This window comes from Tasmannia lanceolata, unplaced genomic scaffold, assembly GCF_043159265.1.
Source record: "Tasmannia lanceolata isolate RefF3 unplaced genomic scaffold, GAP_Taslan_0.1 ptg000004l, whole genome shotgun sequence".
Taxonomy (NCBI): domain Eukaryota; kingdom Viridiplantae; phylum Streptophyta; class Magnoliopsida; order Canellales; family Winteraceae; genus Tasmannia; species Tasmannia lanceolata.
Window position 1 is genome coordinate 637,207 of NW_027518681.1, and position 20,592 is coordinate 657,798.

The 20,592-nt window shown below is 38.4% G+C and overlaps 2 protein-coding genes across 9 annotated transcripts in view; both read left to right on the plus strand.

The window, feature by feature from the left end:
• LOC143875990 (putative aldehyde dehydrogenase) overlaps positions 1-20,592 on the plus strand; it is a 122,457-nt gene that overhangs the window by 4,876 nt on the left and 96,989 nt on the right. The gene's annotated exons all lie outside the window — the stretch shown is intronic.
• Positions 702-20,132, plus strand: LOC143875673 (uncharacterized). The gene is made up of 4 exons (XM_077377280.1): positions 702-3,811; positions 4,558-8,350; positions 13,732-13,786; positions 19,862-20,132. Exons 1-2 carry the CDS (start codon positions 1,439-1,441, stop codon positions 8,344-8,346), a joined length of 6,162 nt encoding a protein of 2,053 aa, XP_077233395.1. The 5' UTR covers positions 702-1,438; the 3' UTR covers positions 8,347-8,350; positions 13,732-13,786; positions 19,862-20,132.

Below are 20,592 nucleotides of genomic sequence, written 5' to 3' on the forward strand. Positions count from 1 at the left end.
TTTTAAGTTACAATTGTAGCTTACTAATTAGTTACTTACGAGAGATGATTTTTTCGCCCCCCTGTAAAATAATACACCACCTGTTAACGTGAATTATGGGTAACTTCAACGCTTTTGACGTCTATTCACATAACAGCCTTACAGGGGTATTATATTATCCTACTGTGTGAGCAAAAAATTCATCTCCCTTAGTTACTTGCTTTTGCTGCCAAAGCAAAAGTCTGTGTTTAGACTTTAGACTCTTTCTTACACTCTTTCCTGTGAAAAAAAACAACATTATCGATCTCTTCCATTTTCGTTGGTTCTTCTCTCCAGACAGGAAGAAGCTATGGCGGAACTATCCCTACGCCCTCTTGTTCAAGCACTCGTTGGAAAATTAACTGATTCAGCTATACGAGAGATTAAATTACAGTGGGGTGTTGAAGAGGAGCTCAAAAACCTGTCCAGCACATTATCCACAATTCGAGCCGTGCTTGAAGATGCTGAAGAGCAACAAGTAACCAGTAACGCAGTCAAAGATTGGCTTCAGAAACTTAAGGATGTTGCTTACGATGCAGATGATGTAGTAGACGAGTTTGCTACCGAAGCACTCCGATCAAAGTTGGAAGGCAGAATTCAAACCAGCAAGGGGCATAAGGTACGCACCTTGTGTTTGTCTTGTATTACTTGCAAACGATTTTTGTTTCGACATGAGTTAGCAGACAAAATAAGGGTAATTTGTGAGAGACTTGATAAGATTGCAAAGGAAAGACGTGACCGACCAGCTCCGTAGTAGATGAATCAGAGGTTTTTGGTCGGGTTGATGATAAAGAGGAGATACTGGAATTGCTTTTGTTGCCGAATGATTCTGTATTGTTGAAGAATATCTGTGTTATCGCGATAGTGGGCATTGGGGGTCTTGGAAAGACAACTCTTGCCCAGATTATTTACAATGATAAGACGGTGGAGGATTATTTTGAGATTCGAGCATGGGTTTGTGTGTCTAAAGATTCTGATATTACTAGACTCACCAAAGCAATTATAGAATCGATGACTCAGAAATCTTGTGATCTCAAGGAAATAGATCCACTTCAAAACAATCTGAAGGAGATATTGAAGGGAAAGAGATTTCTACTCGTCTTAGATGATGTATGGAGTGAGGATCCTAGTGATTGGAAAAGGCTACAAGCCCCATTAAGTTTTGGAGAAAAAGGAAGTAGAATTATAGTAACTACGCGGAGTTCAAAAGTTTCGAGAATCATGAGCACAAAGTTTTCCTATGATTTGAAGGGTTTAGATGAGACTGATGGTTGGTCATTGTTTACCCGACGGGCATTCACAGTGGGAATTTCAGATGTATCTCAAAAATTGGAAGCAATTGGCAAAGATATCGTGAAAAAGTGCAAAGGCTTGCCTTTGGCGATAGAAAGTCTTGGAGGTCTGTTGGACTCTAATACCGATGAGAGCAAGTGGGAGAGCAGAAGGATATATTCAGCCTGAAGGAAGGAAGCGACTGGAGGACATAGGTTCTGATTATTTTGATATTTTGACTTGGAGGTCATTCTTTCAAAAGTCTCGAACCATTTACTCGAAGTTCACGATGCATGACATGATTCACGACCTAGCACAATCTATTTCTGGCGAGGAATGTTTTAAAGTGGATAATGATAGTTACAACAACGGGGACGTCGAATTGCGTAGTATCCTAGCAAAAGCTCGCCATTCATCATTGATATGGGAGGACAACGTCAGCCCACAAGTTTTTGAGAACTTCCATGACAATAAGAGACTACACACGTTTCTAATATTTTTAACCTCCTTTTCATCCATTAGGCAACTCTCTAGTAATTTTCTCTTAAAATTGACTTGTTTAAGGGTGCTAGATTTGGCTAACGCAAATGTCACAGAGTTGCCTGATTTCATTGGAAATCTGATTCATTTGAGGTACATTGACCTCTCTTCCACTAAAATTACAAGGTTGCCAGAATCAACGTCTAGCCTCTACAATCTACAAACACTCCATCTTAATTATTGCGAGCAACTTGTAGCGATACCCAAAAACAGTAACAACTTAGTTAGCTTGCGACATCTTGGTCTGGAGGGATGTAGGATTTCTATGCCACCGGGACTTGGGAAGTTAACAAATCTCCAGACATTGAGTATGTTTTCCGTGGACAGAAAAAGTGAATGTGGGATAGGACAGCTAAAGGACTTGAAGGAGCTAAGAGGAGGAATTCATATCTTACAGTTGGAGAATGTAATGAATACGAAGGAAAGCGAGGAAGCCAATCTCAAGGAAAAACAACACCTGGATGGGTTATGGTTGGAATGGAGTTATGATATTTCTCGAGATGGAGGAGTTGATGAGGAGGTACTGAAAGGCCTCCGGCCTCACACCAGCATCAGAAGGCTACAAATAGATTCTTATGGTGCTGTTAGTTTCCCAGATTGGATGATGCGGGTGGATTCCTTATCCTACTTTAGCCTGACAGAGGTTCATCTCTTCGGATGTCGGAATTGCCAACAGCTACCACCCCTTGGGCAGCTACCGTACCTCAAAAGTCTCTGGATAGTGGGAATTGATGGTTTGAAAAATATTGGGTGCGAGTTTGTTGGTGAGACCAATGGGGTTAAGAAGGGTTTTCCATTGTTGGAGGATTTAGTGGTCGAAGACATGCCTAATTTGGAGAAATGGTGTGGAGTAGAGGCTGACAGTATGCCCAAGCTCGATAAACTTAAAATATCAAACTGTCCCAAGTTGCAAGAGTTGCCACACCTCATATCGGTTAATAATTTGTCATTGGATTGTTGTCATGAGATGGTATTGAGGTCAGTGCCTCGCCTCACTACGCTTACCTCATTAAGTATTACAAATTTTGAAGGGCTAATATCACTACCTGAAGGGTTGCTTCAACCCCTAGCAGCACTTAAAAGGTTGGAGATTGAAAATTGTGGTGAGTTGGTGTCTTGGCCAAACAAGGTCGGGTTGCATAACCTCGCCTCTCTCGAATTTTTAAAAATTGAACAGTGTCCCAAACTTGAATCCTTGTTAGACGACGGTGAGAAGCAGGGGCTTCCCATCACGCTTAAATCTATCGAGATAACTTTATGTGACAGCCTCAAGTCTATTCCTATAAGGGGGCTACGAAACCTCACGTCTCTCAAACAATTGACTTTGGTTACTCAACTCCCATCCTTGCCAGAGGAGGCACTGCCCATCAATCTTGAATACCTTTTATTCTTTCAATGTCATAATCTCAAATCCCTCCCCAAGGGCATCACCTCCCTCAAACATTTGACAATTTTGAATTGTCCGCAACTCGAATTGTTGACATGCGACGTGGGGCTACCCACGACACTTACATCTCTTGGGATCATGGATTGTGGTAATATCAAGTCCCTGCCAGAGGAGATGATCAGCATGCTCAGATTTCTCGCCATTGATAATATCGAGATCCTGTCCAATGGGATACACAAGAAGTTGACCTCCCTCCGACAACTGATATTTGGGGGCTGTCCACAGCTCGAGACCTTTCCAGGGGAGTTGCTGCCCACCACACTCACAGAACTCCACATAATAAAATGTCAGGGTCTCAAATTCCTGCCCAACGGGATATTCAACAATCTCACCTCCCTCGAACAATTGATAATTCGTTTCTGTCCTCAACTGCATTCTTTGCCTGAGGAAGGGCTGCCCAACACGCTTAAAAATTTCTCGATTGAAGGATGTCCCCAGCTAGAGAAACAGTGCCAAAAGGAAGGAGGCCAATATTGGCCTAACATCTCTCGCATCCCCAAAATATTTATAAATGGGTCAAGGGTGTGGCCATTCTAGGCAGGTACACGTCTCTCTCTCTGTGCCTGGTTTTGCTTTTCTTCAATAGAACAACCTAACATGCAGTGCATCTCCCTTCACTTATGTCTCTCTAAACACTTCTTTTTCAAAAAGAAAATCAAACGAATATAAAGGCGAGTTTTTATATGGTGTAAGCCCTTAAATGCCCGTATTTTTTCAAAAAGTAATGTACGGACCACACTTTAGGATGATCCAAACCGTCCAAGTGATGGAACACAACGTAAATAGGTTGTGCCCTCCGATCTATAGAGGAACTGTATATTATGCAAATATCAACACGTACCCCTCCTAATTGCCTCCCTGCTTTGTTATCAAGTAGGTAGAAGATAATAGTTTTTCTTCCTTCCGATTTGATCTTATCTTTTCGTGCCTAGTTAAATATTGGGTAATCTCTATTTATTTAAAAAAAAAAAAGAAACTACTTTGCTTCCATTATTAACAAGGTACGAATAATGTTCGGTGGGGGGATATCATTTCCCATTCCTTTTTTAAGTTACAATTGTAAGTTACTAATTAGTTACTTAGGAGAGATGATTTTTTCGCCCCCCTGTAAAATAATACACCCCCTGTTAACGTGAGTTATGGGTGACTTCAACGCTTTTGACGTCCAATCACATTACAGCCTTACAGGAGGTATATTATCCAACTGTGTGTGCAAAAAATTCATCTCCCTTAGTTACTTGCTTTTCCTGCCAAAGCAAAAGTCCTTGTTTAGACTTTAGACTCTTCTTACACTCTTTCCTGTGCAAGAAACAACATATTATCCCTTCCATTTTCGTTGGTTCTCCTCTCCAAAGCAGGAAGAAGCTATGGCGGAACTATTCCTATCCCCTCTTGTTGGAGCACTCGTTGAAAAATTGACGGATTCAGCAATACAAGAGATTAAATTACAGTGGGGTGTTAAAGAGGAGCTCGAAAACCTGTCCAGCACATTATCCACAGTTCGAGCGGTGCTTAAAGATGCTGAAGATCAACAAGTAACCAGTAGCGCCGTCAGAGATTGGCTTCAGAAACTTAAGGATGTTGCTTACGATGCAGATGATGTAATAGACGAGTTTGCCGCCAAAGCATTCCGATCAAAGTTGGAAGGCGCAGTTCAAACCAGCATGGTACGCAACTTGTATTTGTCTTGTATTACTCGCATACCATTTCTGCCTCGACATGAGTTAGCAAACAAAATATGGGAAATTCGTGAGAGACTTGATAAGATTGCAAAGGAAAGACAGGATCTCCATCTCAAACAAGGAGAATGGAGGAGGGAACCAAAAAGAAGAAGGCTATCACTGATCAGCTCCGTAATACATGAATCAAAGGTTTTTGGCCGGGTTGATGATAAAAAGAAGATACTGGAATTGCTTTTGTCGCCGAATGAATCTGTATTGTTGAAGGATATCTGTGTTATTGCGATAGTGGGCATTGGGGGTCTTGGAAAGACAACTCTTGCCCAGTTTATTTATAATGATAAGAGGGTGGAGGATCATTTTGAGATTCGGGCATGGGTTTGTGTGTCTAAAGATTTTGATATTACTAGACTCACAAAAGCAATTATAGAATCGATGACTAAGAAATCTTGTGATCTCAAGGAAATAGATCCACTTCAAAACAATCTTAAGGAGATATTGATGGGGAAGAAATTTCTACTCGTCTTAGATAATGTATGGAGTGAGGATCCTAGTGATTGGACAAGGCTACAAGCCCCATTAAGTTTTGGAGAAAAGGGAAGTAGAATTATAGTAACTACGAGGAGTTCAGAAGTTTCAAGAATCATGAGCACAATTCCTGCTTATGATTTGAAGGGTTTAGATGAGAATGATAGTTGGTCATTGTTTACCGGGCGGGCATTCACAGTGGGAATTTCAGATGTATCTCAAAAATTGGAAGCAATTGGTCAAAAGATCGTGAAAAAGTGCAAAGGCTTGCCTTTGGCGATAGAAAGTCTTGGAGGTCTCTTGCACTCTAATACCGATGAGAGCAAGTGGGAGAGTATCTTAAAAAGTGAGATTTGGGAATCAGAGGTGCGAAAAAATATTTTGCCAGCTCTAAAACTCAGCTATGACCACTTACCTGCAAATCTAAAGCAATGCTTTGCATACTGCTCCCTATTCCCAAAGGATTCTAACTTTAAAAAGGAATATCTAATCCAACTATGGATAGCAGAAGGATTTATTCAGCCTGAAGGAAGGAAGCAACTGGAGGACATAGGTTCTGATTATTTGGATATTTTGACACGGAGGTCCTTTTTTAGTAAGTCTCAAATCGACTCAACTTATGAAATGCATGATCTGATTCTTGACCTAGCACAATCCATTTCCAGCGAGGAATTTTTTAGAGTGGATAATGATATTTACAACAACCGGGATGTCAAAATGGGTAATATCCTTACAAAGGCTCGCTATTCATCATTGATATGGGAGGACAATTTCAGCCCGCAAATTTTTGAGATCTTCCACGAGTCTAAGAGATTACGCACCTTTCTACTAATTGTATACTCCTTTTGGCCCATTAGGCAACTCTCTAGTGATTTTTTCTTGAAATTGAGATGTTTGAGGGTACTAGATTTGGCTGGGGCAAATGTCACAGAGTTGCCTGATGTCATTGGACATCTAATTCATTTGAGGTACATTGACCTCTCTAGCACTAATATTACAAGGTTGCCTGAATCAACGTCTAGCCTCTACAATCTACAAACACTACATCTTAATTATTGCCAGCTACTTGTCGAGTTACCAAAAAACAGCAGCAACTTAGTTAACTTGCGACATCTTGGTCTGGAGGAATGTAGGATTTCTATGCCACCGGGACTTGGGAAGTTAACAAATCTTCAGACATTGAGTAGGTTTTTTGTGGACAGAAAAAGTGAATGTGGGATAGGACAGTTACAGGACTTGGGGGAGCTGAGTGGAAAAATTCATATTTTACAGTTGGAGAATGTGATGAATATGAAGGAAAGCGAGGAAGCCAATCTCAAGGAAAAACAACACCTTGATGAGTTACGGTTGGAATGGAGTAATGATATTTCTCGAGATGGAGGAGTTGATGAGGAGGTACTGAAAGGCCTCCGGCCTCACTCCAGCATCAGAAGGCTACAAATAGTGTCTTATGGTGCTGTTAGTTTCCCAGATTGGATGATGCGGGTGGATTCCTTATCCTACTTTAGCCTGACAGAGGTTCGTCTACTCGGATGTAGGAATTGCCAACAGCTACCACCCCTTGGGCAGCTACCGTACCTCAAAAGTCTCTGGATAATGGGAATGGATGGTTTGAAAAATATTGGGTGCGAATTTGTTGGTGAGACCAATGGGGTTAAAAAGGGTTTTCCATTGTTGGAGGCTTTAGTAGTCGAAGACATGCCTAATTTGGAGAAATGGTGTGGGGTAGAGGCTTACAGTATGCCCAAGCTCGATCAACTTAAAATATCAAATTGTCCCAAGTTGCAAGAGTTTCCACACCTCATATCGGTTCATGATTTGGCATTGGATCATTGTGGGGAGATGGTATTGAGCTCAGTGCCTCGCCTCACTACTCTTACCTCATTAAGTATTACAAATTTTGAAGGGTTAATATCACTACCTGAAGGGTTGCTTCAACCCCTAGCAGCACTTAAAAGGTTGGAGATTGAAAATTGTGGTGAGTTGGTGTCTTGGCCAAACAAGGTCGGGTTGCATAACCTTGCCTCTCTCGAATCTTTAAAAATTCAAAAGTGTCCCAAACTTGAATCCTTCGCAGACGACGGTGAGAAGCAGGGGCTTCCCATCACGCTTAAAATTATCTGGATAACTTCATGTGATAGCCTCAAGTCTATTCCTATGCGGGGGCTACAAAATCTCACGTCTCTCAAACAATTGGTGGTGGTTACTCAACTCCCATCCTTGCCAGAGGAGGCACTGCCCATCCATCTTGAATCCCTTCAATTCTTACAATGTGATAATCTCAAGTCCCTCCCCAAGGGAATGCTCAAGAGAATCACCTCCCTCAAACAATTGACAATTTTGAATTGTCCGCAACTCGAATTGTTGACATGCGACGTGGGGCTACCCACGACACTTACATCTCTTGGGATCATGGATTGTGGTAATATCAAGTCCCTGCCAGAGGAGATGATCAGCATGCTCAGATTTCTCGCCATTGATAATATCGAGATCCTGTCCAATGGGATACACAAGAAGTTAACCTCCCTCCGAAAACTGATGCTTAAAAATTTCGAGATGTTGCCAGGGGAGTTGCTGCCCACCACACTCACAGAACTCCACATAGGATATTGTAAGGATCTCAAATTCCTGCCCAACGGGATATTCAACAATCTCACCTCCCTCGAACTATTGATAATTCTTGGTTGCCCTCAACTGCATTCTTTGCCTGAGGATGGGCTGCCCACCACGCTTAAAAATTTCTCAATTGGTAAATGTCCCCAGCTAGAGAAACAGTGCCAAAAGGATGGAGGCCAGTATTGGCCTAACATCTCTCACATCCCCAAAATATTTATAAATGGGTCAAGGGTGTCGCCATTCTAGCCAGGTACGTGACTCTCTCTCTCTCTCTCTCTACCTGGTTTTGCTTTTCTTCAATAAAACAAGGGAAAATTGTGAAAAAAATGCAAAGTTTAGGTGATATTGTCAAAAGAGGGTACGTTTGTTTTTTTTCTATGAGAGGGGCTGTCAGGTACGGTGCAGGAGAGATTAGGACTAAAATACCCCTCCTACCTTTTTTTTCCCTCCATTTTCTTGCACTTATCCCTATGCACCACCTACCCCCTTCTTCTTCCCTAAGCCTTCCACAAGCCTTCCTGCCTGAAACTCCATTGGCAACGTTTGCAAGCTCCATTGCCATTGTAGTTTTGAAAAAAAACTCCATTTGCAAGGTGATAAAGCTCCATTGCCATTGTAGTTTTGAAAAAAAAACTTAATTGCCAACGAGATAAAGCTCCAGTTCTACTGGTTTCCGTCGGATTTCTGACGTTTGTTTTCGGACTTTCGAGTCGGAAGTCCGAACTAACCTTCGGATTTCCAACGGAAACCAGTAGATTTGCCATTTCTACTGGCTTCCATTCGGAAATCCAAAGATTGGTTCGGAAGTCCGAACCAAAATGTGGTTCCCTAGTGGTTCTGAGGTATAAAATGTGGTTCTATAGTGGTTCCGGGGTATAAATGTGGTTCCCTAGTGGTTCCGGGGTATAAAATGTGGTTCCCTAGTGGTTCCGGGGTAGAAAATGTGGTTCTCTAGTGGTTCCGGGGTATAAAATGTTGTTTCCTAGTGGTTCTGACGTATCAGATGTTGTTTCCTACTGGTTCTGGGGTATAAAATGTGGTTCCCTAGTGGTTCTAGGATATATAATGTGGTTCCCTAGTGGTTCCGTGGTATAAGATGTGATTCCCTAGTGGTTCCGGGGTATAATATGTAGTTCCCTAGTGGTTCCGAGGTAGAAAATGTGGTTCCCTAGTGGTTATGTGGTATAAGATGTGGTTCCATGGTATAAAATGTGATCCCCTAGTGTTCCGGGGTAGAAAATGTGGTTCCCTGGTAGTTTCGGGGTAGAAAATGTGGTTCCCTAGTGGTTCTGTGGTATAAGATGTGGTTCCCTAGTGGTTCTGGGGTATAAAATGTGGTTCCCTAGTGGTTCTGAGGTATAAAATGTGGTTCCCTAGTGGTTCCGGGGTATAAAATGTTGTTCCCTAGTGGTTCCGGGGTAGAAAATGTGGTTCCCTAGTGGTTCCGGGGTATAAAATGTGGTTCCTTAGTGGTTTCGTAGTATAAGATGTGGTTCCCTAGTGGTTCTGAGGTATAAAATGTGGTTCCCCAGTGGTTCCAGGGTATAAAATGTGGTTCTCTAGTGGTTCCGGGGTATAAAATGTGGTTCCCTAGTGGTTCCAAGGTATATAATGTGGTTCTCTAGTGGTTCTGGGGTATAAAATGTGGTTCCCTAATAGTTTCGTGGTATAAGATGTGGTTCCCTAGTGATTCCGTGGTATAAGATGTGGTTCCCTAGTGGTTCCGTGGTATAACATGTGATTCCCTAGTGGTTCCCTAATGGTTCCGGGGTAGAAAATGTAGTTCCTTAGTGGTTCCGGGGTGAATGTGGCTCCCTAGTGGTTCCGGCGTATAAAATGTGGTTCTCTAGCGGTTCCGTGGTATAAGATGTGGTTCCCTAGCAGTTCCATGGTATAAGATGTGGTTCCCAAGTGGTTCCGGGGTATAAAATATGGTTTCCCAGTGGTTCCGGGGTATAAAATGTGGTTCCCTAGTGGTTCTGGGGTAGAAAATGTGGTTCCCTAGTGGTTCTGGGGTATAAAATATGGTTCCCTAGTGGTTCCATGTTATAAGATGTTGTTCCCTAGTGGTTCCGGGGTATAAAATGTAGTTCCCTAGTGGTTCTGTGGTATAAAATGTGGTTCCCTAGTGGTTCCGGGGTATAATATGTGGTTCCCTGTTGGTTCAGGGGTAGAAAATGTGGTTCCTTAGTGGTTTCGTGGTATAAGATGTGGTTCTGTGGTATAAAATGTGGTTCCCTGGTGGTTCCGGGGTAGAAAGTGTGGTTCCCTCCGAAGTATAAAATGTGGTTCCCTAGTGATTCCGGGGTATAAAATGTGGTTCCCTAGTGATTCCGGGGTATAAAATGTGGTTCCGTGGTATAATATGTTGTTCCCTAGTGGTTCCGAGTAGAAAATGTAGTTCGGTTCCGAGGTAGAAAATGTGGTTCCCTAGTGGTTCCGAGGTGAATGTGGTTCCCTAGTGGTTCCGGGGTATAAAATGTGGTTCCCTAGTGGTTCCGTGGTATACAATGTGGTTCCCTAGTGGTTCCGGGGTATAAAATGCGGTTCCTTAGTGGTTCTGAGGTATAAAATGTGGTTCCCTAGTAGTATAAATGGCAACCTTCAAAAACCTTGGATAGAGTTCCCACTTTTTTTAAGCCTTGAGGAAGAGAAAGTTGTTAGTTAATGGCAAGCATCAAAAACCTTGCATGGAGTTTCCCACTTTTTTGAAGCCTTGGAAGATGAAGGTAGTAGGTTAATGGCAACCTTCAAAAACCTTCCATGCCATGATGTTTTCCAAGTTTCATAAGCCTTGAGGGAGGAAGAAGAAGAAGAAGGGGGTAGGTAGTGCATAGGGATAAGTGCAAGAAAGTGGAGGGAAAAAAGAGGTTTATAGGGATTTTAGTCCAAATCTCTCCTCCACCGTAACTGACAGCCCTGAGTTAGAAAAAAACCAAACGTACCCTTTTTTGACAATATCACCTAAACTTTGCATTTTTTAAACAATTTTTCCATAAACAACTGTGTGAATATCCCCCTTTTTTTTTTTTGAAGGAAAAAGAGACCCAACATGCAGTGCATCTCCCTTCACTTGTGTCTGTTGAAAACCCTCAACTCTTGCCCTAAATCCATCAACTGAAGGAATCCCAATCAATCCCTTGACTTTCTACACTTTTTTCTAAACCTTATTCCTTTTTATCTAATGCTTGCAATTTCAACTTTTTTTATGCATGTTCTCTGACTTTTCTTTGCTCTGTAACTGTTGCAACATCCAATCTTGAAAAAAAAGGCTATTCGATCTACACAATTTTCTAATTTTACCTATTGCAGATGGGTTGTTAAAGAACCTAAAATCTTCCAAACGATCATTTTCCCTGCAGGGTTCATTTGAAGCTATCTTGCTGCCATTCTTTTATCCATTTACAGTCATACAGTTGCAAGATTCATGAACAATCTCCAATTATTTTAGCCCAGAGGGAACACATTTATTTTCTATTAAATCTGTGGTATTTTCTATTTCCAGAGTCAAATGAGCCTATTCTATCTTATCCATTTACCCTACTGCAGACATAAAAGGGGTTATAATAGGAAGCATCTTAGCAACCATTTTCAACATTAACTCTTTACTAATCTATACTCTTTCACTGTTTGAGAAATTTTATACTTCTCTCCTCTGTTCCTTAGCTAATGCCCTTGAATCAAAATCTTACAGAAGCTCACTATTTTGCATGAACATCATTGCATCGTGTTTTAATTTTGCTTAGGATTTCAGACACTCCTCGGTTGAAATCAGATTTAATATATTCACATTACTTAACAATTCCGTCATAGGTGTCATTTTATTAGCAATCTTGTTGATCCCAGAATCTATTACTTCTTAAGCTTTGTCACTTTAATAATGAGTTATCCTTATCTTGCTTACATTACAGTATACTACTTAAGATAAAGACTCAACAGTTACTTTAAACCCCAAGGGAAGCCTTTATCTATCATTAAACACAACCTTTGAACTGTCATCTGCCTGGCAATTGAAGTCATAACTTCATATTATCGAGCCTTTTAAACCCTTTGAATAAACTGAAATTGCATACTTTAAAGCTCTAAATCGCTAGCACTTTAAGCTAGGCACCCTAGACACAATTGTACTTCTTGAATCAAGCTCTGAGTCCTACTCACTCACACTGATTGAATCACATTGAGCCTCCCTGAAGCCCCAAAATATCCATTACTTTCAATCCGATAATCTACTAATTCTACATTCAAACTTTAAATTCTCCACATTCAAATTTGAACTTTCAAATATTCAAAATTTTAAAATTTTATTAGTTAGCAGTCTCTTCACAAGTATGATTCCAAGGAATGATCTCCTAATTTTTTCTACTTCCCTTTCTTTCTAGAGAAAAAACCCATTAATTAAGGAAAACTGGAATTTCGGGTTCAGAAGAAAATAAATCTCTTCCACAAAACATGAAGAAGAGAAGAATAATTGAATTGTCTACGACTTGCTTCTCCAACCCAAACATTATCTGATTTTCTAGTTAAATCTCAGCATTTAAAAATGGTTACGATATTTCTCAATTCCACAGTATCTTCATTTTTCCCGTAAGAATACACGGTAAAGATTTTGAATACTTTATGTCGGATGTACTCCATTTTCACTTCTTACATCTTATTTTCATGATAAAATAAAACAAGATTTATAGAATAATTGAAATTAAGAAAATGGGTATCAAGGTCCTATAACTTATGGTTATAAATTACTCATACTACCAGTGACTCCAAGTGTTTTAAGAAAAAGAATTGTTAATACAGTCACTAAAGACAGTTGTGGTATTTGCTAATGTGCAAGGATTTCTTGCTTGGCTATTTCTTAATGCTGACATATACGATTCTCAATCATCGACATTGGTATTGTGTATATCAGAAGCCTTTTTCTTACACTTCTTTTACTTTGATTTTATCTGATCATCAACTGGGATATGTGTCTTTATTTCCTGCAAATTGAATTTTTTGAAATTTTTTATCTATAAAATGATGAAAATGCAATATTGTTTATGAAATCTCCAGTCAAAGAACCAATATGCATCTAACATTCTAACATTCAGATGGTACTCAAGGAGGTCCAAAAGGATTTCAACAAAGGACTACCAATACATTGTTCTAGATGAGTAATCCTATTACTTGCAGTTAGTAAACAAACCCAAATTTGAGAAGCATTTTGTTACATCCTCCCTAGCTTAGGATGGACCACCTATGCAAAGTAACTGTTTATGTTAAAACATGATCTAGACTTCTACATACTTCAAAGTAGGGCTATCTGTCTTATGTCAAAATTGCCTTCTCTAAAGTTCTATGACAATTGATACGATGCTAGTAGGGCTATTTCATAAATTTGTTCCCCTTATATTTTCAAATTTACTTACCAAATGTGAACAGGATTATAACTTGTTTTCACAAAAAGAAAGCTAACTGGGATGAATTTACCTAGTATGCTTCATTGAATTTGTGTTATGTTTTTTGGTCACTTTGGGGTTTCTCTACATGATTGTTTGTTATGAGATCTCTTTATTTTCTTTGCCCCTAGGGGCTTCTTCCCTTAGTGTATTGTTTCTTATATTTTTATCTGTTCACCTTTGTTGATGATTTCAGCTTATCCAGCAAAAAGGAAATTGCCAGGCCTATTGCTAAAGAATTTGATTAAAAGGTGAAGTGAAACTACAGCCTATGCACATATAACTTCATAAAAATCAAACCAAGCACATATAACTTCATTTTTTTTGTTAATCTTTCTACTCTTGGGAATATACAATTAGGAGGCTTCAACTATTGGGTGTTCAATGTCAGCATTGCGTAGTTTCTTTCATATTACTTGATCATGCAGCTGAAATTCCAGACATTATCTCTCTGAAATTCCAGACATTATCTCTCTAAATTTTCTTTTTGTTAAAAACACAAAAACAAAAAACTCTAAAATTATTATTTCTTCCTTTGTTATGTTGGTTGGTTTTAAACGTTATCTGATTGATGATTTGTTTTGCAACTGATTACATTCTCTACATTCATAAGATATAGACACTAACGGTTTATCTCTTTCTTTACCATCAAAATTAAATTTTTTCCACCTTGCATGGAAATTTCCTCCCTCTCTCTCTCTCTCTCTCTCTCTCTCTCTCACACACACACACACACACACACACACACAAGGCTTGAAATGCTTTTCTGCCTCTTTCCATATGTTTCCCCTCTCACAGTGTTTTTTTAGAGATCATAATCCATTCATTGAGGTTTGTCAAACATGTCTTGGTTTAGTCTAAACCTGATGCATAACATTAGTCCAAATTGGGCTGCAGATTCAGAATCATTAGTGCATATACAACAAGTTAATTTTTTACCTATCATCTATAAAATATTTCATCTTGGGCACCTATTTAAGAAAAAATAATCATGTTAGGAATTTTTTGTCCTTCCATATAAACTCGACGTATTCCAGATTGGTTCTACAGACTAAACCTATTCTCAAGCTAATTTGGTCGGGAAGACTTCGTTTGATGGAGGCATAATATGGTTTATTCATATTGGGATTAGTTAATGGTTTATCTAGATAGCTTAGGATGTATTTTTGCTGGATCTAGGATGGGATTCTACAGATCTAATTTAGTCTTATGCTATGGATTGTGTCTTTATATTTGGTTGTACTTACGATTTATCGTTAATCGAAACAATCGAAACAACTGTAGATGTTTCGTACTCTCTTACATATAAACATAGTCAAGGGAATCTTGTTTAATGAGTGGGATAGTTGATATTTGCTTGCCAAATTTGTATTTCTTGCTGAACTTGCAGCGTACATGTTGGCCCCAATTGGATGGATCGATTAGGCAGTATTGTAATGCGCAAGAGAAGATAGGGAAGCTAGGGAGATACACAGCCAAAGGCCCAGTGTATAAAAACACAGATGAAACACCAAAATAAAGGACTTTTATTTATCAAAACAACTTGGAAGAGGTTTCGTGTTCTTTTCCCTTTTTCCTTAGAATCTCTAAACTTATTCTCCCTTGAACCTTTACCCTTGAAGACTTACTCTTTTAGCGTTACCCTTGAAGCTTACAATCTTTAAGCTTACACTTTCTACACAAATGACTTCATACTTATAGACACAAAATACTCCTAAAATAACTAATTACATTTAACACTTTGTGCTCATGAGTCCTTTAGGTATCCTAAGCAACATAAAAAAAACTCCTCATTGATTCTTTGATTATCTAGGCTGGACATTAAGAATTCTAGAAAACGTACAATGACTTTTACATTTTCCACAAATAACAACTATCAAGAAGACCATAAAGACTTTTCAAAAAACCATAAACATTGATTTTGGTTTATAATTCCGACATTCTTCCTTTAAGTGAAATCCCCCCGAAAAATTAGAACTTCTAACCATCATCTCTTTGATCAACATATGCACTTGATGAAATCTTCATCTTCAACTTTGCAATTCACCTAAAAGGAACTTGATGTGATTCTTCAAATCTTTCACTTGTTCTCATTCTTCCATTAGATTTTGACGATCAGCATCGACGAAGATGACAAGGTAGCATTCCAGCAAGAAATGAACTGCTACATGTGTTGTACTTTCTTCAGCTTCTTTTGCTGCATTTCTGAAAAAGTCATTAAAAATTCCATTCTTTCCGAGCTCAACCGAAGATTTAAAATTTGGTATGTGGTTTAATCCTTTTTTCCAAACACTGTAAATGGGAGGATTTAGATTCAATTTTTCAGTAGCTTCCTTTAGAAATACTTTGAACGAAGCTTTAACAAAAGTACATTCCATTGTTCTTCTACATAAACAAAAATCATAATCGTTGCCTTCTAGAAACGTCATCAAGATAAAAAAAAACATTTGTTCATTTTTCTCGGTTCACAAAAGGTAACATTCATTGGGATAATAAGAGAAATTCTTTCTCTTTTTCAAGGCACACAAAAGAAGACACCTGTCCAAAAATCATCTCTTGAGAAATTAGAGAAAGAAAATTGTTATCTGTCTCAAAAACTAGAAATTCACACTAGTCATCAAATGGAAACACAAAGGTAGATATAGAGAAGAACATTGTTCTCTATTCTAAACCAAAATTCTTAAGCAAATTACTCTATACAAACTTGTAAAATTTTGGACCATAATCATCCTAAAAACTTTTAACTTTTAAAGTAGATCATCCTTCCAAACCAAACACGTGAAGGGAATTTCTGACTTGAAAATTTGGATTTCAGATTAACAGTCCACTTTGACATACTTTCACTCTTTCTACAATAACTTTTTAAAGAGAGCTCCGTTTCACAATCCATTTTTTTATAAGAAATTAGACTCAAAAATCTTTCTATCAGTATATAATGAGGAATGCTAGACTCAAAGGAGCCCTTGCAAAAAAGCAGGGAAAGGGCGCCCCCATTGGTCAAAATCCCTTTATGACAGTTATGACCGTGATTTTTTGCGCCATTCTAAATGTGTTTTGACCAATGAGGGCGCCCTTTACCTGATTTTTTTTGCAAGGGTTCTTGTGAGTCTAGCATTCCTCGTATATAATATACTACATTTTAACTAAAATAAAATTTTAAGAAATAAAATAAAAAGTGCATAAATTTTGTACTAGATTTTCAACACCGCACATCCTAAGCTCTGATTCCACTTGTTGGCCCCAAATGGATTGATCGATTATGTAGTGTTGTAATGTGTAAGAGAAGGGATCTAGATAAATTCATGGCCAAAGGGCCCGCGTAGAGCTCCACTAAAAACACAAATGAAACACCAAGATAAAAAGGACTTTTATTTATCAAAACAACTTACAAGAGATTTGGTGTTCCTCTCCCTTTTCCCTTAGAATCTCTACACTTCCTCTCCCTTGAAGCTTACGATCTTTAAGCTTACACTTTCTACACAAATGACTTCATACTTATAGACACAAAACACTCCTAAAATAGCTAATTACATTAAACACTTTGTTGTAGTTCCCATTAGGCATCCTAAGCAACATCATAGAAACTCCCCATTGACTCTTTGATAAACTAGCCTAGACATTAAGAACTCTAGAAAATATACAATGGCTTTTACATTTTCCGCAAACAATAACTATCCTTGAAGACCAAAAAGACTTCATAAAACCATAAACACTGATTTTGATTTACAATTTGCAACAAGATTTTCATTTCTGTCCAGAACAAAAACAGTCTTACATGTAACTTGTAGACAGCCTAACATTTGCCTTCTCAGAATCCAATTTTCGGTCCAAAGTCCAGTATGCTTTCGTGAAACTACTTTCCAGGTTGTTCTGGATTTCTATTGGACACCGCTTTCAATAATAACTAGGGATTCACCTTCCAGCAGTTGACGAAAATGGTCTTTTCTCCATCATATCTCCTTCATATTCAACCTAGAGTGAATTTCCTTGAAGCAGTGAACACAAAGTTAAATGAAGATATCAGTACACTCACATCTTCAAACCTCCAAATGCTCAGAGCACCTTCTCTTTTGTGATTCACAGAGATGACAGCTTTCCCTATGGGATATCTTCGGAGGTTATTCTACTACCAAAGAAGTTTTCTTATTGATTTCTCGATTTGCTCACAGACCTCGTTGGGAATTTTAAGCGTTGTGAAGCAATAGAATACTACTTAGCATAGAATTAATGAGTTGAACCATACCTTCCATACACTTGTATCCTGCAATACACACATGGACTTGGTCGATATTGTGATCAAACAACTCTCTTTTGCGTCTTCTACTGAAAATAGGACTCGAAGAGAACTGTGACACGCAGGGGAATGCTAGCTGCCGCCTCTAGCAAGTAGAAAATCCAGCTCCTGTATCTTGAACTTCGTCTTTCTAATGGCCAGCGCAAAATCCCCAGAGTAACCTCCTAGTAGCTTACATTAAGTTTTTTATTGTCTTTTACCATCAACGCACTATTGTCACCGGCACTTACATCAGAAAGATTTCTAAGAGACAACAACCTTTGCAAAACTTTAGATTTAACATAAAATTCCTTACTAATGTTGTCAGATGAAGAAGGGGTAAAACCATAGAAATGCTTCTTTTCCTCCTTTGCCTCCAGGGCACTTACTATTGAGACATCCTTGTGCCCCAGGAATATGGTTCACTCAAAGTTTTAGAGAAAATGGGCATGGAATATTGCATTGATTTTCTTTTCCTTGTGCAATTCTTTGCTACAATCAAATCACTCAGATTAGTTCTAATGACAATTTTCAGTTGGAACATCAAATGTAGTCATCGCCTTTTGCTTTACTTTATAAACTTATTTGGTTTAAATATATGGATTATTGATTTTTTCCTTGCCTAATAATAAGTTCCATGACTGTTACCTTTTTTACGTACATCTTTTGTAGAAGTGAATCTATTGCCACTGCCGACTACCTGCAGTTGTTGAAAAACATTGTCAGAAATACAGATACCTATTATCTGTCAATCTCATATTTGTGTTGTGGAGATGAAACTTCAATTTTAGTCCAATACAGTGAAGTACTTACCACTACTCCAGTACCTTTGTTAATTTCAATCCAGCCCACGTACCAAAATTGCTTACATGGTAAGGTTCTTAGGATTATCATCATTTAAGGTGAAACAACTTGATTATGTAGCCTGCAATGTAACACTTAAATGTATGGGCAATCTTCTATTTATGTATATGAGTGCAGAAGTAAACTATTAAATGGTTTTCAAGATGAATACTTTCATTTGGTCGTATCAATAAATAGAAATTCAAGTTCAAAAAATTGAGTAACTTGACTTGGCTAAGAACAATTTGCTACTGGAAAACAGAGAAAGTTATATATGCCAACATGCAATGCAATATCCGCATAAAAACAGTTGTAAAGTAAATGTTTGTAGGACTTCTGGCTATATTTCTGACTCCTAATGAAAATGCTTCCAGTAACTGATATCACTAATAACTTAGAGCATTTTTACTTCGAAGCATCTCTCAAGTGGTGTGTTTCTTTAAAGCCGAAGTTCGGACTTGTGGAAGCCCCCCTATTGGGTTCTTGTCTCCTAAAGATAACAATTTGAAGTGGACCCTTAAAGTAAGAATAGCAAAGAAACGACGCTATTTGTTCTCTGCTTCCTTTACCTCTTATAAGTTGTTAAGCACATGCTGATACTCTAGCCAAGCTCAGCATTGTCTCTTGTCCTTCGCTGGACGCTATCCAAGATGCCAATTGAGAGCCCCCAAGGATGAATGTTTCGAAATAGCTTTTTTCATATTTTATTGATTGATTAGTTGCAACCCAATGTAAATACCATGATTTGGCAAGGGCCTTTCCTCATTGTTTGCCCCCATCGCTTTCTTGAAAAACAAAATCTGATATACAAGTTATAACAAAGAAAAAGGATGGACTCTTATCAGCTGCCTGACCATTTTTCCAAGTGCACTAATGCAAACATTATTTTGAGTAGAGATTGATTGCGATCAAATTCATTTTAATGTTGTTTCTCTATTGGGTACTTTCTTTAATATTCAGTTCAGTTTATGGTGAATACTCCTTACCATTGTTTGAATTATTTACTCGTTTAGTTGTTGCTTCAGTTGAAAATGCCAGCAGAAATAATTGTTTTGGAGTTTTTTTCTCAAACTTTACATTCCAGACTGTATCTGGTTCCTGAAAGTTGTGTTTGTGTACTTCAGCTAACCAACAAATCAGGGATTTATCATTTTAACTTGAAGTCCAGGTATTATAAATGTCAACTTACATAAGAATCTTTTCATTTCAGGTTAAGCCAATTCACAATTCAGAAATCATCCTCTACTCTTGGGAATTTGAACATCATAAAGTCTGGAATGTAATATCGATTAGTTACGTCCCCACATGCATAGCTGTTTTTTGGTTGGTATGCAGTTAACATTTGCACTCATGCCAATGTGATAAGTGAAGAACACAGCATCTTCCATTATCATCTTGATGTCTCTATTTGAACTATTGTAAATGGTTTGAAGCTTAGGGACTTCTTAATGGGGGCTCATAGTTAGGCCTTTGATTGAATATATGACTTGTGCTTATATATTACAAATGTATAATAGCTGTCATAAATTCAGAGAGCAAATAATGAAATATCCATAGCATTTTTATTTTGGTCTTGTCTGTTGGGATTTTGAGAACTGATTGTGGGTCCAAAAACAGTTTTTTTAGTCCAATAATTAGTTTTGGACTCACAATTGGTTATCAAAATCCCAAACAAACAGGGCCCAAACAGGGCCTTAGAAAAATTTTCATGAATAAACTTTGAAAAAATTTATTCAAAATTTTTATTAGAAAAAATTTCACAATGGCTCCGTTTCTTTCAACATAAAAATAGAAGTAAAATTCGTTTTATGTCCATTTTTACCACCAAACAAATTTTACGTCCATAGAAACAGAGACTATCAGTTTTCATAACTGTAAATTTGTGAAGCCATCAATTGGACAGACGCAGACGGCATGCGATTAATTAGGTAATGTCATGCT

What these genes read in the sequence shown, in the direction of transcription:
- LOC143875673 (XM_077377280.1), top strand. Translation starts at nt 1,439, where the DNA reads ATGAGAGCAAGTGGGAGAGCAGAAGGATATATTCAGCCTGAAGGAAGG. An exon ending in GGTCAAGGGTGTGGCCATTC is followed by an intron (nt 3,812 to 4,557) that starts TAGGCAGGTACA and finishes TTTAGACTTTAG; the next exon opens with ACTCTTCTTACACTCTTTCC.